Source organism: Betta splendens, chromosome 10 (genome assembly GCF_900634795.4).
Source record: "Betta splendens chromosome 10, fBetSpl5.4, whole genome shotgun sequence".
NCBI classification, from domain to species: Eukaryota; Metazoa; Chordata; class Actinopteri; order Anabantiformes; family Osphronemidae; genus Betta; species Betta splendens.
In genome coordinates this window covers 15,493,105-15,517,462 of record NC_040890.2, presented here as the reverse complement: position 1 = coordinate 15,517,462, position 24,358 = coordinate 15,493,105, and the positions used below count along the sequence as shown (strand labels likewise).

The following is a 24,358-nucleotide window of genomic DNA, read 5'->3' as shown; positions in this document are numbered from 1 at the left end:
GTCATTGGATCTTAACGGTGGCATCTGGAGTTTTGTTTCTTCCACAGCAAAACGCTTTGCTAACTATGTGACATATTTTAATACAGATATGTGTGATTGGTGTTCTCCTATAGCTGAAGGGCCACACAGTAGCAGAGGAGGACACTTTAATTAGTGTGGGCCTTTGGGAAAGCCTTCCAGGGAACAGGGAGGCAGAAGGTCATAATTGATGCGCTCTTTTTATTTTTTTGTGAACGTCACACAGAGCTGCCTTCCTTAGGGTCTCTGTCTTCTTGCTTCTGGGCAGTAGTGGTGTAAATTATTGTCCTGGGTATAAATAGGCTGACAGTCTGTCAGGGCCAGGTGGTCTAATCTGCCAGTTTGGTGTCCTGCTCCCTGCCTGACGAGGTGGTGCAGTGCTTGTTTGTCCCCACATTAACATTGTCCTCAGTGCTCACAGATGGGCCATGAAAACGTGGCCTCAGAGATTCAATTTCACATCTTTCTTTGTTTATACCCAATATTAAGTACTTACAGTCTTAGTGTGGGGCAGTTTTTATGTTCTTCTGGGCAGTAACGTCTGATATTTAAGAATATATTCTGCAGTCACGAAAATCAATAGATCCGTGTTTGAAACACCTCTTGTCATACGTGTCAACGTGAAAACCAGCTAATTTTAGCTGTTTGTCAGACTTCTTGTGGTTCTGCATTCAATTATGCTCCCTTGTATCCAATCTCTCGCCACCTGGAAACAGTATGGCTGCTGAATATTCAGCATAACAAGATTTTTCCCTTGGTGACAGTTTTGGAGCAGCAACAACCATGATTACAGTGTAGTTGCTATAACCTTCCTGACTCTTTTTAATGTTTCGCTCCGTGCAGTCTTCCAAGCTTGACCCCCTTGTCGTTGCTTGGGAAGCCTACTTGAAATGCGTTTTTAATGAGCTTTGTTTAGTGATTAGCCTGATTAGTGCTGTGTAAAAGCCATTGTGCGTCAGCTCTTTGAAGAAGCAGATAAAATGGTAGCTTTCATTATTTCCTCGCCATCAGAGTCTGCGTTTCCCCCTCATTCTGCCTTGCCCGTTTCCATCTCGCTCAACTTTCCCCAATCTTTACTCATTTTCCATCCGAGGTGCCAACATGTCACCGGCAGCGCTAAAGTCTAATGGCTAAGGGAACATCGTCTGTGACACCTGCAGCAAACATGAAGCCTGCTGGGCTGCTGGGTGAACAGAGGGAGGTTTATCTGGGATGGCAGGCCTCGCCTCTATCATCTTGCCAATAGAGACAGCAGCACAGAGCTGGTGCTTCACAGGCTGATAAGGCCCCCAGACAAGGAGCCGCTGCAGTTAGACCTCATTTACTACAATGGAGGGCCGCAACGAAGAAATGCAACTAATATCTCTTCAGAGTTTCCTCCAGATGTAGAAACAATGGCTTATATACAGTATTTAATCATAAAATGACCAGCACATGCCGTCTGAGTTTCATGAAACATGCTGCATTAAAGGGTTGTGTTGTCAAGCAAGCTTTTATCAACTCCATAGTTGTTGCTGCTCCTAAATGTAGTGTTCTGTTTAGAACTGAGGGTTTCTGCCCATTCTGTCCCCTAATTCACAAAAAAAAGTTAGTTTACAAGAAAAAAAGTTTCTGTTAGCTGATGCACACATTTTGGCTACTGAACGACAAGAGTACCGATTAATAATTGAATCAGTTTAATCAAACCAAACATTATTGTTTATATGTTACCTGCTTACAGGTCACCCCTCAGTTTAATAGCACTGTTTCAGTAAATACCGTGTTGTAGAGGCCTCCCCAAGGAGGAAGTGCCATGTGCAGCTGGCTTCTTTATGATCCACTGCTTTCTGAATTTATGACACAGTTTAACTGGTATGTTGCTGTCTTTTAGTTTTTATGGCAGGGATTTGGAAGAAATATGTCTGTTTATATTCCCCCCCTGCATGTTTCCTATGATAGTGAAATTATTGAGGGTGAACGTAACATGAAGTACAACATAAATCAAAATATAAAAATAATTCATCTATGGGGAACGTCCACTTAGCAGCTGCCTAATTAACTGCTTCTTAATTGTAATTTCAGCCAATCACATGGCAGCGGCTGAATGCATTTACTGCAGTAATGTACACGTGGTTAAGGCAATCTGCTAACGGTCCGACAGAGCATCAACACGGGTGATTAAAGTCACTATAAAAGTGAGGCGGTTGCTGGTGCCAGCTGGTCTGAGTGTTTTAGAAGCGACCAGTCTGCGGGCGGTGGTATGCACGGCCATCTCTGCGGTTTACAGGGGAAATATCCAGTGAGAGGCAATCCTGTGGGCGTGAATGCATCGCTGCCTGAAGTCAGGAGCGCGGCCAGAATGATTCCAGCTGATTGAAAGGCCACGGCAGCTCAGATAACTGCTTATTAGACGTGAGCTATAGAAGACAGTCTTGTGAACGCACGGCACTTCAAACCTCCGAGCAGATGGCGGAGCAGCAGAAGAGCACACCTCGATGCCAATGCTGTCAGCGGCGAGCAGGACGGCCAGGCTACCATTCACGAGGGCCGTCGCACAATTGGACAATAAAGGAGTGGAAAAATGCTGCTTGGTGTGACATGGACATAGATGCTTGTATCAGCGCTGCGTGTGGCGACGGTGTAATGGTGTGGAAGTATTTTATGCCACGTCTTGGGCACATTAGTTCCAGTGAAGCAGTGTTTAAATGCCACATGCTACGCTGTGGCATGGAGTGTTGTTGGTGTCTGTCTTTTTATGAGCAGTGAACCGATCTTTTAATGGCTACTTCGCATCGTGTCACAAAGATAAACTTCAGTGTATCAGACATATACGGTTACTTCACTGTGCTTGAATAGCCTCAGTCACCAGAGCCTAATCCAATAGGGCACGTCTGGGAGCCGTGGCTGTGCAGTGGAGAAATGTGCTGCACGGATATGACACTGTCGTGTCCGCATGACGGAACGTCTGAGGAGGGTTTTCATCACATTTTTAATCTATAGAAATAAGGCAATTCAGAAGCCAAAAAGTCTCTAGAAAACTAATTCACAACCACAGTGGGTGCTCACTGCTGAAGGTGGTTCAGCCATAGACGTACAGCAGTCTGAGTTTCCTCTGTGCAGAAAAGGTCATTTAGCACCGCTGCTACTACACGACTGCTCGAAATGCTGAAATTTCACTACATTTTGTTTACTAATCAGGTAAATGCACAGCTGTATTTATGAACATTCAAATTCTGATTAAATGCTGACATTAGCAAAGATTATAGCACATTGAGGGCTTAAATAGTTAAATTACTTGTCTTTAAATAGTACTGAGTGATTGCATGAAGGCAATTATGTTAACACTGAGCCACAAATTTATTTAGTCCTTTTTTTGATATTTGCATGCAAGTTGCTTTGTTCGACTCGTGTTTGCAGCGTCTGCAGGCCGATTGATACTGTACTGCCTGCGTGTGCAGTGCACCTTCACCAGGCCCTTCACGATATAACCACAGCTAGATCTCCAGACTGGAAAATGAGTTCTGTGTTTGTCTAACCATGACAAGCAAACCTGAGTCACATAGTGCCACAGAATGCTCGGAGCGTCCCGTATGTCACCATTAATAAAGAGCGGATTCATGGCCCAACACTCCTGAACCAGGAATACGATCATGCTCACTGTTTCATATAATACAGGGGGTTTGGGTAAATTCTGCGGAGTTGAACCTAACTCAACAATGCAGTCATTGTGTTTGACCTTACTGTTACCTGTAAAAACTGTATTGTTGGACAGAATAAAAACAAACTCTTTGCTTGGTATCCTTGAAGAAAGCTCATTTAGTGTCGTCCCAAACAGAAAAATAGATGATTCTGTTTCCTGCTTTTTTGGATTTCGTTATTTATTGTGTGTGACGACACGCGTGTTTGTGCTTGTCTGGCAAGAAATTAACTTTGTCACAGCGGCCCCAGACAATAGCCGGTAGGAATTGCTGAGCCTAATGTTGCACTCTGGGAACAGTAAAGTCATTTCGCTCCAGCAGACCACTTAATAACTTTGGCTGATGCAGAGTTTGGAAATCCATCAGTCAATTGGGCCAGACAGAGATGAGCAGTCTTCAGAGTGCCCGTGTGCTTAGTATGGGAGGAAACCGGCAGCAGAACAATGGAGCTGCTCTCATTAGGAGCTGGAGTCATATAAAGACATTTAACTGGCTTTTCAACTACATGATATCGGCTAATAAAGCACCCCATCCAATAGACGTTATGTATAATGAACCGATGAGCTCCAGGTAAAACAACAGCTTGTATAATTGGGTTTTATTGCGAGTGATCTCCGTGACCAATGGCAGCATTTTACACTCATCTTACTTTGTTCAGCTTTGTGTAGCCTGAGCCTCTACACAGATCGCACTCCAATCTATTTATATTCAGGTCTCTTTAAAGCACCTGCTACACTGTCTGGCTCTGTCTTGTTGCTTCCCCTTAATAAACACGTTCAGATATTCTGTCAAGTGTTTAGACAGGGACCAGAAAAATGACAAGGACGTGTTGCTTGACAAGCTTCAAGCCTGTAGCGGCTGCCTGTGAGAGCATCCTCTTCAGAAAAACACAGCAATTGTCACATGTTGAAACATTCCCAAGGACAAATATGCTACATTATGGTCTGTTGGTGCATCTGTGTTCATGGTTGAATATTATAAACAATGAGCCAATAAAATTCAGTGGGAAGCTCTGGAACCACTATCTTCCATATGCAGCACAATATGGACCCGTGTGGTAACATCTAGTTCTAGAGAGTCGTAGCGAGTTAAATGCTTTTATAGATAGAATCAAAGAGGTGTCACTGCAGGATTAAGGGTCTGGCTAATTCAATATGTGGCAGCTGCCTTTCACTGGCTTTTTAGTGTGGACCCATCAAATTAAATGTGTTCGATTGCAACCAAACCAAGACCAACCGTTCCAGGTGGTCTTAATGAATAGTGGTATCACTAAATGAGGTTTTTGTTTTTGTAATTAAAAATGTCTAACCTCTCTTTCCATCCTGCAGACAGATGGAGGCAAGGAGAGACTGCAGACGCATTACCACCAATAACATGAATAAGCGTATAGCTCAATCAGCCGCGGTGGTGTTCTGGCCAATATGAGCATATTAGCAGGTGTAATAGTGAGTAAAAGATGCTGTTTCGGTGTAAAGGTCTAAGTAATTAGCTGAGAGGGAAGCAGCGAGCAGTTAAACAGACTTATCCGGCATTCGATCAGCCTGCTCTGTGGTCACGGCCTGGAGAGAACCCCGCACCGGCTGAATGGGGCTGCCATTCTCCTGATAACAAGCGGTCCACGGAGAACAGATAGCATTCCTTCATTATTACAAGCAGCAGAGTGGACGCCAAATTTCGTTTCTTCCCTAATTGTGGATCCTTGCAGCATAAAATACACGAGCGCAGTTTGAGCACTTGGATCTCCTTTCTTTCCTTCGCTCCGTCTTTGTTTTTAATGCAGCCAGGTCAGAGCGGTCCATATGCTGCTGGCACCGACAGAAACAGAATCCGCTAAGAGAGACAGCTGCACACAGTTAATGTAGGACATGGTTTTGTGTACTTTAATGTTAATTAGGCAACTATGAGGAAGTAACACAATGAGCAGACTGTACTCCAGGAAGTCTGGAGGTTTTGTAAAGAATCCTTTCCAGCACCTGTGGTCATCGCTTCAGACTATAGTCAGACATAGACTTGAAGTTTGTTTTTTATGTTCACTACAAAGATATTTAGCAGTTTCTAAAATGGGGCTGGTTGACTCCCTCAGATGAGCTATTGGTTACATTTGATTCCACGTGTCTTACTTGATGAGGGTCTAATATTTCATTCTGCATGTCATAGGTGTGGTGCAGACATGAGGGGAGCCTGTCTGTAGCAGCAGCAGCAGCGCAGCCTCCCTGTCTCATCGTTTCCCCTCTGTACACATGCTTTAGCCTGCCCTGCTACCTTTGTTCCCTGACTTAAGTGCTTGTGACAGGGAGTGCTGAGCTCCATCTCCCCCTTCAGATGCAACACAGCCTTTTCAAACCTTTACTTACCAGGGATTGCTGGACTCAACACCTCTGTTCTTTTCCAGCAACAGTCTCTTTTAACATTCTCCCATTTTTTAAAGACAATTTTAAAGCATAGAATGACTTTTATGTGATATAGACAAAGGATTGTTACCAAGGCATTAAAGCAGCACCATTGTTTCTCTTTATTGCCACATGTAGTAAATATTTACTCCTATTATTGTTATGTCCCCCTTTGTCATACTCGTTACAATACCATAATGAACTAATGGAAACCACTGTTCCTCCCAGTAATAATTCATCCAGCTAAATAGCTGCCGATCCGTTTGCAGCTGCTGTTAAACCCTCTTTAATTTTGTCTGTTTCGATAAAAAAACTGTTTTGGATTTTATTTTATTTGGCAGCACTAAGTGAAATCCTGCGCTGTGGCGTTGACTGTGTCTGTGAGTGAGAGGGAGAGAATGATTTCCCCAACCTCCTCGTTGGCCATGAATGCAAAGACAGCACGAGCCTATGGCTGTTAACCAGCACCGCCTGGCTTCCAGCCCACTCGCAAATTACAGAGTCAGAGTCTCTCCCACGACTGCCTTTGGAGAAAGCGTTCCGTCTGTAAGGTTGAGTCCAAGAACCACGACTACGGCTGTCAGTTACTGGAGTTGGTGGCTCAGAGACCAAAACTGTGTTTGCAAATTATAAGAAATACTTTGGCCTGGTTTATCTTCCCTGCCCAAGTTTTATTCACTACGTTTTTAGTGTGGGGAAATGTAGTGATGCATTTTTTAAATAACCATACCAAATATCTGATAAAAACTACAGGCTGCATTTACGTGGACTCTGCTGTGATGGCGTGGGCTTCATCAGGCTGCTTTAATAGAGTCCGTTTTTGTTCTATGCTTAAGTGAAAAATCCTTGAGTATAACAAGTTGTCTTTGATGGCCTCACAGTCACTGGGGAAGGGAACAGACCGGCTTCACAAGCTCACGCGCGCATTCAAACGTGTTCTGTATGACCCTCTGTCGCTGGACCAAAGCTGCACGTATGGAAGTTCAACTTATCCAAAACCTAAAATGCATTTTCATGTTTTATTCAGTGTTAAATAAGCTGAATAACACAAGGAAGGCAGCTCTTCAGCCCGTTGGGACTCTATGCAGATGACTCCTAGCACACATGCTCATTCTGTTGTACCTTATTTATCTCCCACTGCTGACAGGAGTGAATGTCACTAGTTTTCAAATCGTTTGTTATTTACACTTACTGGATCTGTTAATATGTGAAGGAAATAGATTTAACCTTCAGGACAAAAGGATTCTGTGAGCGTTTGTGCACGACGTGAGCCCAGAGGGTGTTTTTCTGTGTTTATGTCATTAACTGTATTTGTGACTGATCTGCGTTGTGGCCCCACACGCTGCACCGTCGTTGCTGCCAACTCTCCCACATGTTTCCTTGTGTGTCAGAAAGCCTGACAGATTGTCATCTCTTCGACACGTGTCTGTGGGGGCTCATTAAATGGTAGACTACATGACTGCATGTTTGTAATTGTGAAACCAGCCGTGACTAAATGTTTAGTGTATACTTTACATTTTATTTTGCCCGTCTTTAAAAATATGAATTACGTTGATTGTGGAGTCTGCACAATGTCACAGAAATAACCACATCGCTGCAGACGGTGCTTTTATCCAACAGAGCATTTTCATCCCCAAAATCCACGTGACATCTGACAACTGCAGAAATTGTCCTTGTCATATTAAATTTAACCAAGCTTAACTGGGGCGAAACAACATGTCAGCCCTCTGCAATTACCTGGTCTTCTGCACTAATTGATAATAAAATCTGATCTTAGATGATAAAGCGAAAATATTGACCACACTCTAAACATTTGAGAATATTAATGTTGGTTACAGTTCTTTGTGCGCAGTGCTGATAGTCAGGTTGTGTTACTGCATCAGACATAATCACACACAATAATGTGAAGGCTTTTTTTTTGTTGCCTCTGTGTGGGAGGTGAACTGCTTCATCACCAAGATCAGAACTCGGGCTACGAAACAACTAGAGTGCAGGAAAGAGAAGGTGCTCTGGATCTGCCTGTGAAGTTCCGACCAGTTCTTGTGAACTTGGTCTGACTAATCTGATGCCTTGAATTCTTGCAGGGCCCGATGTGGTTTGTGCGCTCCCTGACTACAGTTTTCCTGCCGTGGAGACAAAAGATGGATGGACCTATTTAGGCCATTATGGGGTATCTCCCCTCTCCATCACGACAGGGGCCAGTTGGCACGCAGAATTCTCTTTTCGCTGAGGGGATGCTCTGATCCCTGTTAGACATAGTTGGAGGCCTCAATTCCCGGGTCAAGATGACTAATGTGCTCGATTGTGTGTAAAAATACATATGGAAATACAAAATAGTTCCACAAGGTTACACATGCATCATGTCTGAGTGATGAATCTCTATAGGGCTGGATGCATAAGAATAACACGTAATAATGTGGAGCAGTAAAATTGTTGACTGGTCAACCAGTCCTCGGTAGCAATCTTGCACGATTATCTGTCCCCCAGCTTCTGTGATTACTCTGCCTCGTAAGCATCCTGGAGCCGAATCACAATTTCAGAGACTAATTTCCAAAGCCAGTGTGAAACTTCCCTCGCACTTCTCTCTCATTCACGGTCGTTAATGTAGGCATTTCCTGAAGTTAGCAACTCGAGCCCCTGCTATCTATAGAAAAATCTAAGTGTGTGGAAATGAAAAATGCCAGTAATAACAGATATAATGGGGAAAGTGGGTGCCCTAAGAGTGATGAATGTCATTCGTTGTAGTGCCCACAAAGGACTTTAAAATTGAATTTCCATTGCATCCCCCCATTAGGAAAACCCTTATTTTGCCAAATTAAAATAAGTGTCATTATTCTTCCAAAGTTTCGACTAATGTTGTTCTGATGGAGAGTAAGTGGCCTATTTTTCTGTCCTCACAGTGGGAGCATGTGCTTTTGCTTCTTGGCATTCATTTTGCTTTGGGGTTGTGGTGAACAGTGCTCACATTTTCAGGAGTTTCACTGGTCTAGATGCCCGTGAGGGCTGGAGGAGAACATCATCAGTCAAAGTACTGCTGCTACTACTAGTACTACTACACCTCCCTTAGCATTTGCCTGACTGACTTTTTTGTGATCAGCGTATTACTATTCTTACTGTATGTTGTTTTTTTTTCTTTGCTTGACAGTATAATGTTTCAGAATCACTGTGTACTTGCAGATAAAACACGGATTTAAGTAGCTGTGTAATTTGTACATCTTGGGTTTTGGTTGTGTTGGTTAAAGATGAGCACATTTGTGCAAACATGTGTTCAGTAGCGTTTTATTGCAGATCATGAGTCAGTGCACTTTTGCTTGTTAACATTGTCCTAATAAGCTATTATGGGAGATACAAAGCTGCAGACCATTATGTTTTGAAAGAGGCTTTCAGATTTATTGAAGTGAGTCTTGGGATAGTGAAGCCTTCTTGCTTTTATTTTTTTAATCTCAGTGCTTTTTGTTTGTTTGTGTTAATGTTCATGCTTTCAGAGCTGACACCCAAACACCATCCAGGGTTTGAATTCTTTCTCCCCATTCTCCAAGCATTTCGGTTACTTCCAGTCCAAATTGAAACCACATTGAAACAGCAAGCAGTTGTGCATCTACTCATAAACATTCCCTCGCCATGCTCCGTCCTCAGGGATCAGACTGTCTCCAGTGAATCGTCTTAGATCACCGAAGGTCAACGCGCCACAAACAAACGCAAGTAATATAATCCAGCCTGAGCGCAAGAACATTCTGTAGAATCGTGGGAAGGCTGAAGTACTGGGCAATATCACTGCTTGTTTCAGCTGTTTGTTCCACTGCAAGAAAGTCCTGTTGACAGACTTGAAATATGTTGCACAAGTTGGCAGAGAAGAATAAGGCTAATCTAAAACTGACACAGGTGCAAATGCCAAGTAATGACAATGACTCTGAAGTTTTTGAATTGCCAATTACACAACAACAGATATAGCTAAAAAATGTAAAGCCTTCACCCAAACCTCTGAGTTATATGATGCCCCCAAACACGAGCTGCGTATCTTGGCCGTAGCCTCACTGTTGATACACCTTTGGATTATAAAGCTATATCAGCGTAGCATCTCTGCATTTACAGTACATGGCCTCAACTGAAGCCTGTTCTCGACTTTCTTGTGCTCTTCTCACATCTCTTCCGTGCAACAAAGATGGTGCAAAATGTCATGAAAATCAAACAGTGTCGGCCAAGATATCATTGTGCCTGCCATACACAGTATGTATCAGCATAAACATGTCAGGTAGTGATAGATGAGAAGTCCTGTCACTATCGGACACGTGGGGGAAAGGATAACCTAATGATAACTGAAATTGAGTTGTACATGTTTATTGTGTTGTCATGTGTTGACCTTAAACTTGTGTCTCGGTTGACAATATAAATGTGGCAGTGATAAAACCCCAAACAGCTTAAAACCCTTCCCATAATGATACCCATAATAAAGATTATAACCCATTTTCAAAAAGGATATTTTACATTTTAAAGCAAAAGTTGACAAATGTCAACTAGTTTAGTCCTTGAACTAAAGGTGAAAAGCTGAGAATGTTCTTGTAATGTAATAATTCTGCTGAGGCTGTCAGCAGAGAGGAGCGAGGTTTGGGATGACTGTGACCTTCTCCGCGGCCTGAGAGTGTGTTGGCATGGCATGACTGATACAGATTATCATAGCTACAGAAAGCCAATTACTCTGGTCATCATGGGCCCCTCAGGGCTCCTCTTGGTGGAATGAAATGCATTACACAATTCTCTGTGCGTCCTGCTGGCAGCGTTTTGTGTTTCCTCTCTGCTGATCCCCCCCAGTCTGAGTGTTAATAGTGCAGTCAATGGGACCCTCCCGCGCCCCAGAGCCCTCTCTGGCTCGGATGAGCTTCTGCTCCACAAAGCAGAGAGGTCGTGCCTTCTGAAGAACCAGACCAATTACATTCTCCTTCGCTTGTCTTCTTTCTCTATATGTGACAAAGCCTTTTTATTTTGGCCCGTTCTGAATGACGACATGATGAGTGAAGTAAAGCTGCTTTCATAAACTGGACGACAGCTGATCAGACTTTTACTTATGTTCTTTTGTTTTATCCAACAGTTCTGATACAAGAGCGGAGAAGCTGAAATCAGCCAGAACAAGAAAGAGGCTGCAATTCAACAATGTACAAAGACTACAGACCAAGTCGAGCCACAGGTACGAGTCCTGGCTGTGTTTGTGTGCTGCTGCGACTGTTGTTAGCTGCTGCTTGCACTGTTTGCCTTCACTGCAACCCCTTAGTCTTTGCTGGGTCGGAATAATCCTTTATTAATATTTATTTATTTATTGGGATTTAGTTTTTTAGTGCAAACACCAAATCTGGCTTCTCCTGTTGGTGGTTAGTGTCAAGGTTACTGATTCAAAGTGTTACTGTTATTCAGACTTGCACATATGATTCATGCAGCACTCAGAAATTAAGAGCAATGACATTAACACTTCCACGGAACTCATTAAGAGCCTTTTATCTGGGAATTGTGATTTCCTATCGGTGCCTTATTCACGTAAAGGAGTAGCTGGAGTCAAGTTTCCTGTCCTTGTTTACCGTCAGCGAGGCCAAACCTGAGAGGACGATGCATCATTGAGATTCTGGAACAATGCTGCTTCATTTTGCCTGTTGTTACAAACAAACATGCTGGATAGGTATTGACAACAGATTGCATCAGTTTACTGCCCGCAAACTATGATACCTTATTCTAGCTTCGCCAATAAATACCCAAACCTCATGGTGATTCGCTGGCTGTTGGAAAAGACACTGCATTCCCGGTAAACAGCTTGAGATAGCTTCACTCCCAAGATTCTTTGTTTACGCACAAACCCCTTTGAACAGCATGAGATATTTAGTCTGCTTAGACCTGCTGCAAGTTTGTATCTAGCTGTACGTGTCGGTGCCAAGCAGCATCTCGAGCCGTTCGCAAGTGCTCTGCAACTTTCTCTTTCTGAGATTGGAAGTCACAGGAGTCGATGACAGTCGCTTTCTTTGACTAGCAGGTGTCGTGTCATTTTTGTTGAAGCTCAGCAATGATGAGTCTGTTGCTCTGGCATTTCTAAGTTGGGCCATGACGACCGTGAATGTATTTAAAGTCTTAACCTTTTGCCTTTTTCTCTTTTCCTGCTTCTGCCTTTGTTACAAGCTAATTGGCCAGTGTTACTGTATATTGTACATTATGTTGGTGTGCTAATGTTAACATTTAAGTCCTCTATGCACAATCTGAATACATCCCAGCTACTTTTTACTGCCATTACATGTAACTTCCAATAGAGCAAAGGGAATCAAAGCATTCATTAACTGGACGTTTAGCCGTTAAACAGCCACGTTCAGAAAAGCTGCAGCACATTAACTATTCAGTATTCAGTACATTAGGCCTGACTGTGTCCTCAGCAAGCTCTTATTGTATTGTGGAAAACAATGGGACCCTACAGTGCGATGTCCAGGAATAGAAACGAACTGAGTAAGAAAGTGACAGATTGCTTCAGAGCGAGAAAGGAGAGCAGGAATGAAAAGCTTCTTTCTTGCTGGGCTTTGGCTGATGAGCGTGTCCTCTCCCATTACGCTCACACAGCGCAATATGCAGGTCAGTCAGGTGATAATGAATGCTCTGTCTGGTACTTGGCCTTCCTCCCTCCCTCCTTGTCTGGTTTGCTCTTTCGGTTATATCTTCTCTCTTTCTTTCACGTTACACATTGCTGCGTTTTTCACAGTTTCTAGTCATTTTTTAGGAGCACTGTGCAGCTTGAGAAGGTCCTTAGTCTCCAGGTGGTTCTGGAGTTTGTTGTTTCATTCTCCATGAGTTACAGTAAATTTTGAACACGTGGCTGTGGGACCTTTTTGTCAGGTTTTTATAAACAAAACAAGCTACAGTAGAACCAATAGATCATTTGCTGTAGTCCCAGAGCACAAAGGATTGGCTGAACTAATCCAATTCTGTGCACACAAATCCCTAATGGATTAACATCTGCAGACGGAAGGGAAGGGAAGGTTCTGCTAAAATACATGAGGCTGGATACAAAGGTTTACAGAGATAGCTGTTCTGTAAATAAATTACAAAAATTATTGCAAGGGCTACTGAATCAGCACAATGTTGTATAATGTTATGTATTATCATTATGAATATTTTTAATTATGTCTTTTATATTTAGAACTATTCATGCGTGCCTGTTGTTTGTAAATCAATAAAGCATACATGTCAATTTAAAGTAGAAGATGCATTTTCTTAGTTGATTTAGTGAGTAATGAAGTTAAAAAACTTACCTTGCAAACATTAATCAGCACCACGACTACATCGCCTGAAGAATTGACTTTTACTAATGTCTGCATGAAAAAGTTTTAATGTGAAGAATGAAGCCTTTACAAGTAGCATCAGATAAGTGATGACACTCCTTTAAAGCTAGATAATGGCTTCTCTCATCTTAAGAGATCACTCGAAAGAGGCGCTGTGTGAAAAATGCCTTTTTGAAAATGTGACTGCGCTGCTGAGGAGAACGTGGGATTTAAAACCATGAGCTTTAAATAATATGCAGATGACACAGTAATATTTTCTACAAAAATGCATTATGCACTTTTTATAATCTTAGAATTTGCACATGAATGTTGTGGCGCGAACAGACAAAGCTTTTCTGTCTCAGTGCTTTAAATGAGGTTTCTCCATTTCCAAGAATTTAGAAAAAACTGTCTTTATGTGCTAGAGACAACGAATTATTCCAGAGAGACTACTGACATCACCACTGACCAACATTTATTGTTGTTTTTTTTAATGGGGATCAAAATGACATTCATATTTAACAGTTACCACCACTGGAATAGAGTTACTGTACGACTCACCTGGTAAATATTAAACCTGCTGCATGTTGAGACAGACTGTATTTTACTTACATATTTTCAGAATCATTAGAATAAAGGTCGATATTACTGAAGGTAAATGAAGTTTGGTTATAATTTAGCAGTTAAACAGCTAAACATGTGAATAAAATGAATGGCTTTTACTCAGAACACCTGCAGAAAATGCACGGAGGTGCTGCCAAAGTGCAGCCGAGCGCCCACTTCCGCTCATGAGCTGCGTTTGCTTGTAGCCGAGGACTCGCAGCGCTTTAATGCAGCGTGGTGGCGTTGTACAGCAAACACGCTGTGTCGTCGCCTCTGCGTCTGGGGGTATTGGTGGCAATGAACAAATGGCGTTTGAGTCAAGTGATTCTCCGGCGAGTCAGCGAGGTTAAGAGTTGTTTTGCACCGTTTCTATCAATATCCTTGTGGAGGGAATATTCTCTGGAGATCGGCCTGGTCTCCTTTAGGACTTAGTCTAATCCGGTTTCCTGAACAGATGCTGCACCTACAGCGCCTCCCTTCTCCCACATCATCATCTAATCTTTGGCAAACATGGATCTGAATTTCAAAACACGTTGGCTCCCGTTATATTTATGGTGGCTTGTCACTCCTACACAGCTCATTAAATATGACCAAGGAGAATACACCAGTGGGTGAATTGGGACTCGCGTAATGAGGTGTGACGACGGTTTGGGAGTCACCTCAACCTTCCCTGTCCAGATGATCATCTGCTAACCATCAGTCAGGGCCAGGATATGAATTAAGGAGGAAGGAGGGGAAGAATGAGTGGGTGATTAGGAAGGAAGATCAGAGCACAGTGACAACCACTGTAGCGAGAACCTGAACGAGCAGGACGCCCAACCCTAGGACGCATTTCTGTGCTGGCTCTATGCCTCCATCGAGGGCAGTGGAGTTAATGGCATTTTTCTCCTGAGTCTGAGCTGCAAACACAACATTCATTGATCTCAAAATGGACGATGCCAAATACCACTGCAGTCACTTTAAACTCGCAGGCTTTCTGCTGAGCAGAACCTTTTTAAATATCACCCCCTCTCACCGTCTTTGTGAAGGTCTCGTGAAGCAGCTACCTGCTCCCTGTTGTTCTGAATGCACTGGGTATATTCACAGTGTGATGCGCTCTCATCAACTGAACACAGACCTGTGTGATTGGCCAAAAAACCTGACGGAGACACTGTGCCAGCGTCTCCTCGGACAAATAGTCATAAATGTTTAGTGAAAGGGAAATATTGAATGAAACAAATCCTAATTAAGAATGCTATGCCTCCCAAAGCCCTGGTTAAGATTTTGAACATGATAACTGTGGAGGAGGCCCAGCTTTCATTTAATGTGCGGTAATTAAAATTGAATTATTCATAATATAAGATATTTTTCCCTCTTAGCTAAACTATGCATTGAGCCAAACACGTAATGGACTCGGCCGCTGTAAACATTCTGACTTTAGGTGATGGACCCATGGTTTTGTAGCCTCATCAAGTCTTCCATACTTTTTTGAAATAGTAAAATATTTCAGCTAGTCAGCATTCAAGTCAGAGTAGTGTATTTGACTAAAGGTCTCTAATGTCGCCAAACAGGCAAAATTCATCCAAAATCATGAAAGCAGACCAAGGCTGCTTTCATCTGCCTCGGCACAAAGTCAAATTAGTATTTGATTTGTCTGTTTTGCCACACTAAACAGGCCATGGAAACAACATCACTGTTAAAAAAAATCAAGACATCAGACAAACATCATTCCCTAGGGACAGTGAAATTGAATGAGAGCATGCACTGGCTGTTACTCATTACTACTGGCTGACAGGGGTAATTGAATTCTGCCTGGAAAACATTCAGTTTATTTATGACAGGTCTTTTCTGGTAGAAATGTGAACAGCGTAAAGTCCAACAAACAATCGTTTGCTTTGCTTTGCATGTTTTTATGTCCTCAATGCAGCAAACATGCACTGTAGACGAATACCCAGTCTAGTGAATAGAACCGAAGTTTAAGATTGCAAAATGTGGGAATCAGGAAATACAGCTTTGTCCGTGCAGGCTGAGCTGCAGACCAGATGTTAGAGGGCATGTGTTACTGTGTACTGTGCTACTGGCACGCTCCTAAACTAGTTCCAGGTACAGGATGTGTATTTGAATACTCCTTTCCCCAAAACAGCAGACGTTCATCTTGATTAGCCTTTGAGACAGTGTTAATAAAGGAATTGAGCCAGATTCTTGCTAAATGGACAAACAGGCAAATATTGTTTTGGATGCATGTGTCATCATTACACCCTGATCATTCGTCAGTAATGGCTGACTGTAAATATGCACTTTTTATTTTCAGACCATGTCAATACTTATTGACACTGTTGTAAAGAAACAGTTTATCCGTTTTTTTGTCCTGCAGTTTGACAAACAGCATGTATTAGGCTGAACTTCATATGGTGAGGAGCAGTATATAAATAATATATAATATGAAATCATTCAGATTGTCTTTGACAATCTATTGCTGACAGTGGATGATCAGTAGTGAGGTATTGTCATAACTGTACTTTGTATCAGTTCTTCTTTCTTTGTAGAATATGATGTTGACCTCGCTTGGAAATAAAAGTGAAAAATAATTGGAGTTTCGGAAAAAGCTGCTTTTTGTGCAGTGGAAACAGACTTATTGTTTAGGCAACGCAGAGAATAATTCAAACTGGAAACTTAGCAACCCAGACTACACAGGCTCAGTCTCTGTTTACACAGAATGAATATTTTGTTTGTTGGTGCAGTTGAATACAGTCTGTTGTAAAAATGACACCCCAGGCTAATACAACAACAGGTTGCGGCTTTCGTGAAGGTTAATGTATACTGCTGCATGATCAAACCTCCGATATCTGTGGGTGACGATACCGGGATGTTTGTCAAATCACACAAAACAATTACACACTTCTGGTGGCGTCTCTGTGCCAACGTTAAGACTCTAGATGGTAGATAGAAGATATTTACTGTCAGGAGTGTCTGCTCTAACACTAAAGCAGGTAGCTGCTATTTTCTATATTAATCTCAATGACTTGAATTAAAATTTATCCCACTGTATGATGATAAACGAGCAGGTCGTCTCCATTAGACGTTAAACACAGTCAGCGCCTTAGTTCCCGCTGACCACTGCACTCGTGCGGGTGGGAACATTCTCATGCACATTCTTTCATGTCTCTGTACACAGCTTATGTCTAATTATGGAACCATAATAGTGTTTGCTCTTCTGTTGTCCTTGGGTAATTAGTCTTTTGGCTGCTTGTTGATCAAACCAACACAGTGTTCACGCTCTCAGAAGCCTCACTTATTTTTAGCCACAGTTATTCTTGACAGAGCAAAATATTACATAAATATTTTAGGTGGAATACCTGTTAGAAAGATCAAAAACGCAGCATGAGATACTGTGGAGAGCTGGAATCAGGTGGAAACACATGCTGATCATCGCACAGCACATCATACTGTAAGTTGTACTAATTCAGAGGCGTGCGTCCAGGCCAGCTCTGAATTTCATAATTTAATTTCATATAAATAATAATTGCCGCATATGAGACAAGATCTCGCTCGCTTCATCTAAAAACAAAGCGTGTATCTTTCACCTCAAGGTGAAGAGAAATTCCCCTCATCGAGGTCTGCATGTAAAACACCGGTGAACTGATGATCTCTGTGCTTCTCCTCCTCCAACCGGCAACGCACAGAATGACACCTTCATGAAATCAATGTTGTCACAAGTTGTGCACGTTTTGCGTCGTTTGGCTCATTTAAGTCATAATTTTAATGCCAATTTAGGAAAGCGTCTCTTTTATCAGACCTAGTGTGTTTGCAGATCCCGGTTCCGTCCGGTTCGCACCGTGTGGTTGTTATGACGGCGTTGGGCTTCACGGTAGTTCTCCACGAGAACAACACCTTCTCTCGACAGTTCTGCGCCGCCGACGGCGGGTTCTAAAGGCGGAGAACAGACGCGGCAGCCTCGTCTGCGCCGGCAGCTGCTGCCGCCCGGACGCTTCGCCTGGACGCGGCGCGCACGTGAGGCGAAGCGCGCGGAGCGCGTCGCGAGGGCGGGCTCGCCCGCCGTAGCTAAAAGGTCCCGCTTCGACTGGCTGCTCTCAGTGCGGTCCGGTCTGCCGAGCGGAGCGCAGCGGACTGGCGGAGGGCGGATTTTACTTGGCTCACTTCGTCCTGCAGCCGAGGACCGACACGGAATCGCGCCTCGCCTTCCGTGGACAATGTTTCTCTTGCAGTACACAGGTACGTGCGTCAACTTAGTGCCGCTCCCGCGCTTCGCCGCCTCTCGCCTCGTTATAGACGTTCGGTCCGCGCGCGCCGAGCGAGCGAGCGAGCGAGCGAACCTGTGCCGCTGCCGCGAGCGCGGGACCCCGAACAGAAGGGAATGAATGACTTTGGCCGCATTCGGTGGCGGATCTGTGGCGTTGGGGAGAAGTTGGAGCGGCGGGGCTCGAGGCGCTCTCGCGGGGCTGGATCCGTGGTTGTCGGGCGGATACCGGCTGTTGAGACCGCAGGAGAAGCCGCCTCTCTCCGCGGCGGCACCGCTGTCGTTTTCTGCCGTGCTCTGTGCTGTGATGCGATGCGCTTCGCCGCGATACATTATGAAGCATCATTCCCTGCACCGGTCCCACACTTGCGTCTAACAGAGCCGAGTCGCAGCTATAATTTGACGGACGCCTGCTGCAGCTGTTCATGGTGGAAGTTTTCAGAATGGATCAGATCCGCGCTGACGCCGGATTCCGCCGATTCCATGCATATTTCTCACACGCTGCCCGCTCCGTGTGTTTTTTTTATTATATTTGGGTTTAATAGCCGAGCGTTGGAGCAGATGGGCCTGCGGTGCGGGAGGTTCGCGAGCGGCTCGCTTTGGGAGAAGCAAGTTGTTTGAATGACAAATTAGGATTTCCGTGTCACTTGTTTCCGAGTCGCCGATTTCAAATTGGACGTCAGTCTCCAGGCGCAGGATTTAATTAAGGAGAGGATGCTGTTTGAATCCTCACATTAACCTGCTTACTCTGCATCGCTCCGGCTCCGTGTTCACCAGCTTTCTCTCTTTATTCTCATGACAAATCCGCCTCGCATGTCCCGCAGTTAGTTGTGATGTGTGTCTTCATAACCTAATTACTCTTTTCACTTTCCGCCCCTGAAAGCAGACATTTGCGTGTTTGCATCCATTAAAGCATTACAGCACGAGAAGCGGCTGAGAAATAAAGCTGCTCCCCTGCTTTGCTGAAGTTTAATTAGTTCTGTAATAAGTGTTTATTGAGCCAAAGCATTGTCCCTGCAATAAATTCACTCTGCTTTGAAATATGACATGTACGAGACCAAAAGTGCTTTTGTCCACGGATGGAAAATGTGTTTCTTGTCCTCTGGGGCTGGAGCTTTTCATTTCTGTTACCGTTGTTTATCTTGCGCAGAGCGGACGGATCCGTTTCCTCCCTCTCCATCCCGCTCTCTTGCAGAGGCACAAACATGCTTTGACTCCAGTTGAGTGCCTCGCTGCGACCACGGGGAGAGAAAGGGTCCATCAAGCCTCGTGACAGCTATTTACCTCCACGCTGCTCGAGTCCACTCTGATCAGCCAGGGAAGCATCTTTAGATTGCCTTTAATGGCGCGAGGGAGGGGGCACTTAGCTCGGATCTGTCAGAGAGGAGAGCTTTTAAAGATCGTACGTGGAGAGCTCCAGAAGCTTAAATATTTCAGCTCTCTGGCATCGGATGATGGTTCAGCAGAACGAATTAAGGCTGAATGCAGGGTGGACTAATGTACAACACCGGGAGATTTGGCAGCTTTGGGGTGTGACAATGTGTGCTTGTGAGTCCTCAGCGCCGCGTGTGAGCCTGTGTCTGCTCAACAAAGCAAAGGCTATCCAGCAAAATGCATCAAGACCACGTTTTGTGACTCGTCTTTGTCAATGAGAAGCGCTCACACACAGACGCAGCCGTTCACTAGCGCAGGCTGCCGATTGGTATTCCATGCTAAAGCTACCTGGCTGCTCAAAGCCGAGCTGACAGACAGGTGGGAAACTGTCTAAATGTAAAACCGTGGCAACCACGCTAGTCAGGGCGGTCTCGCTGGTTCTGGAATCACTAATGAGATGGCCCGGATCACCTCTTCATTGGAGACTTTTTTCACCCCAGTAAGAGTTGGGCAAAGAGCAGAAAATTGTGTTATTCCAGCGTAGTAAAGCAAAGCTACACAGAAACATGCTAATATGTAACGCAACCTGAGTGATGCTGAACACTGGCTGGGGCTTTTGGGCCATGGACTGTGTTTACTTCAGGAGAAGCCTGCTCTGAATGGACAAAGTTACAGAGGAACCGGTGGAGACCGCAAATGCATTAAAGGAAACATTAAAACCGTGAAGAGTTTGCATTTGATCTTGGCTTTTTAACGGATTCTGCTGAGAAATCCATATAAAACTAGGGTATATTCAGTTCAGTCCAGTGCTCATCTTTTTTTAGACAGAAAGTTACTGTAAATGTGACATTATGACATGCAACAAACTGGTGCCCAACGCCCCAGACACGTTTTATCTGAAGTCGTTTAATTTGACTAACAAAGTCATTGCCCTGAACTTTGAACCTGCTTACTGTTTGTTTCACATGGTAAAAGTGTGATTCTGTGAATGGCTGGTTTGTAATGCAGTTGACTTGTTGATATTGGAAAAGAAAGTAATTCATGTTTGTGAGCACATTCATGAAAGATATTTCTAGAAACCTGCACAAAGCTTCCAGTGGGAGGAGTCTCCTCATTTAAAAGATGTTTTTCATGGCGTTATCCCCCCTCATGTGACGCTGTCACTCCACCCCACCGTCTGTTGGGCCGACTGGCTGTTGTTGCAATAAATTGATTGTTTATTCGCCTCGACGTATCCTAAATTTCTGCAGCAGAATAATGATTGTTGTTTATTGCTGCATCCATCGCTCCGGTTTCCGGCGCGTGCCCTCCAGGAAGCCCATTTGACTCGGTCTAATTGCTCAGCGTTTGAATTACAACGGCAGCATTAAAGTCTGTTCGGATTGTAGGAAAAGGTATATTGGTTTGTTTGGAAGATCCCGTTGAGGATCAGCAGTGCTGGCAGCAGCGGCGGTTCAACCTGCCATCTGGTATTGAGTAGCTGAGAGAGCTTGGCAGCCTGAAGGCAACCAACTCAGGGCCTCCAACCATATCACTGACAGCTCTTCATTTCTAATCACTTTCATGATAAGCAACCACGCAGGGAACCCTGAAATTGCAACTAAGGACTCTGCAACGGCAAGTTCAGGAGCCGCGCGAAAGACGAAGTGAGCCATCAGACTTATTCTGCATTTGCGTTGGCTGAGCGGTGTGTGCGACGGGATTGTGGAGTGTGCAGTGCTGCTGCGCTAAACCTCGCTGACAGTCCCCTTGAGCAGAGGAGAATAGAGGAGCAGTTTAAAGATGCTGGATTATGCCGCTCACCGGGGAGTTAATGCACAACTTCTCAGCGTTTCCATCGCCCCTCTCGAAAACCCATAAAGAAAACTTCAGTCTTCTACTTTGGTCTCAACATTTAGAGCATTCACTAATCCCATGTGTGTTGGGCTTGGCTGTGCATTCCACATCTGACACAGTGAAGATTTGCTGCAGTACGTTCAATGTACAGCCTTTTACTGCATATCTGTTGATTAAAGCACACTTCAGGTCAATGTGGCTAGTGAATTTCCATCAGACCTTGTGTGACTGTATTTGTGTAGGTTCCTTTAAAGATGCATTGTGCTTCTGAATGATCTACTGTTAGTTTTATAGTATAAAGTGACACCTGTAATTGTGAACCAAACTAGTTTCATCCCACTCTAAGTCAAGTTGCGTTTAACCTGCCCTGCTGATGTCTTGTGACGTGTCCGACTCTCAGCTCAGAAATGGCAGCGCGGTGTCCTGGCTAATGTGCAGCGCAGGCACCTATGCTTTAGTAATGGGAGAATCCGCAGCTGTCACTACAATGTGCAGCCGCACACTTGTAGCCGAACATTGTGAACTGGCCCACTTGAGCGTGCTGCGGCAAAGAAAAGGACTACGCTTCAGGTGAAGGAGTCACAGAAATATTGCACCTACCAGGAAGTGTGGCGTTTCCCCGGAGACGGAATGAACCCGCAGTGGCATCTTCTTCCACCAGCGCCAAGAGAAGCGATTGGAAATAGCACAAGTCGTGGCGTGATGGATGACCGGAGGGATGTAGGACACTGTTGGTGTACATCCTCGAAGTTACCTGTGTCCACTGCTGCTTCACAGATTGTATTACAATACATTTCTGCCTTCATGGCAGGTGATAAATTGAGCCACTGAGTCCAGTTTTTATGCAGCACTTCTTTTTGTATCTCTGCTTTTTTCCTATTTAAATAGAAGAATCAGCTGTTCCGTATATGTGAGGGACCTGATGTGATGACGTGCATCAAACGTCCTGGTTCATAGATACAGGGTTGCAGCTGTGTAGGTGTCACCCCCTGTACTGTATCTGAAGTGTGTTTCTCCAAACATTGATATGTTGAACATTTCCCCCAAAGAGTGCACGGAGAAAGCTGAGACCGTGCTTCAGTGCTTTTGACCAGAGAACAGGGGTGTCCAGAGATTGCTTGTCTGGAAAGCAGCCATCACTCTGCTGTAATAGAGACTGAGAGCCCAGATTTATATGGCTCGTACTTTAGGAAGGAGGAATGGCTTAAGGGGGCAAAAGGAGCATGAAAACAAAATGGTACCAGAATGGATAGAGAGAATGTAACCATGAATGCATTATTAATAGGATGGCTGAGGGCTTTTCTATGCTCTGTGTTTCGGGGCATTTTGCCTCTTAGTGGAAGATTGCTTTCATGCCTTAGTTGGTAGAATATGCCCAGATTATTAACTTTAAATTCTGCACGTGATGCGTGACGCCTCCGTTGAAATGAAGCAGGAAAACTTGAGGTAATCCAGAAGTTTTCCATCCACAAAATACACATTTTGTCATGAATTTAGTTTGTTTTCTTTACATCAGCAGAATCACGCTCACAGATCCCCACTGTCACGGCTCTGCAGGGAAAATAAACATATCCAAAATGTCATTGGAGCTGCTCCTAAAGGTTTGGTGTTTGAGCTCAAAGGAAGCCCTGTACTTGCATGTTTACTGCAGAGTCCTGCTGGAGTCAGAACCCCCGCTGTCGGATAAATGCAAGGCTTTTTCTTCCCTCAGCACATCGCACTGGCCAGTATTAGTTCTGTAGGTTGTGTTTTTTTTTTTTTTTTTTTGGAGGAAAGGAAGGTCAGCGTTTATAGAAGGATGATACAACACCAGTGTAACGTTTTGTCAAAGGAATGTGGTGTAGTTTTCAGTCGGGTTCTTTAAATTATAGCTCTGTCTATTTTGGACCATTGGAATGTCAGTCGAGGTCAGCGTTTGTTGAACTGAAAGCTCTCAGTAGCGTGGTCATGGTGAGTTGACTTAAGGACACCAAGAGCTTGAACCTGCCGTCATTCTGATCTTTATTTTCTACTACAGCGCATATGTTGATAAAATGTGATAAATTCTTTTCCTCAGAATAATTCATATGGATTGTATTGTGGTTAATACACAAAAAGTACCCAAAGCCTTTCAAAAGCTCCCCTTTGTTACTTCCACATTTCCACTGTTATCTTCCACATTTAAAAGAAACAACCACAACTGAATAGTTGTGGTTGTTTCTTTTATAATAACTGTAGTCTTAATCATTTCCACTGCATCATTGCTTCTGTCATCTGTAGTATCACCACAGCGTTCTTCATTCATTAATCCTTGCTTTGGAAAGCACCACTGGTAGTTCTGAATAAGCTCAAATTACACGGTTCCCTTCAGAGAATTGTCAACCCAAGCTTTTGGCATAATATGAAACAGGCACCGGCAGCAGACGCTGGGAAGTGAGTGCTGGAGCGAAGGAAAGCACAACTGCACCTCTCTGGCTGTTTGTCTGCAAGCGTCACACAAAGTGTTTTAAACGGAGTCAACTTCAAGCACCTGTCGCTCCAAATGGTTTCAAGTTACTTTTTTGATTTCATGTGTTTCATTTGTTAATAGTTCTGCTTAATCTGCTATTTAGGCCTCAGGAATGGGCTTAGACCTTAGTACGCAGATTAAATACGTTTGCGTAAGGAGACAGAAGGATCTTTGTTGCCACTTCTCTCAAACACTGAGACTACAGTATTGATTTGTTTAGGTTTTGTAACAACGTAAGACCTCCTTTGCCAACTGTTCCTAAAAAGAAAGAGGAAAATAACACTTAGACAGTTTCAACAAAGATTCAGATGTTCACTACTGTTTTTTCATTTTCGGTTAGAACAGCATCTACACACACTCGAGCCCACGTACTCACATTGTGTGAGGACTAGATACTGCATTTCCATTTTCACAGTTGTAATATCTGATGGGACTTTTTTTTTTAACACTTC

At 43.8% G+C, this 24,358-nt stretch overlaps 1 protein-coding gene across 4 annotated transcripts in view; it reads left to right on the top strand.

The window, feature by feature from the left end:
- The window catches only part of enox2 (ecto-NOX disulfide-thiol exchanger 2), a 114,294-nt gene that overhangs the window by 14,249 nt on the left and 75,687 nt on the right, over positions 1 to 24,358 (top strand). For 3 of the 4 annotated variants that reach the window (XM_029164664.3, XM_055512331.1, XM_029164663.3), the window contains one exon: positions 11,172 to 11,267. In XM_029164664.3, coding sequence (XP_029020497.1) covers positions 11,234 to 11,267 — 34 coding nt within the window. In that variant the 5' untranslated portion in view covers positions 11,172 to 11,233. Of the gene's footprint in view, positions 1 to 11,171; positions 11,268 to 17,880; positions 18,184 to 24,358 lie in introns of those variants that run through there. The other variant, XM_029164665.3, reaches the window with a different exon arrangement.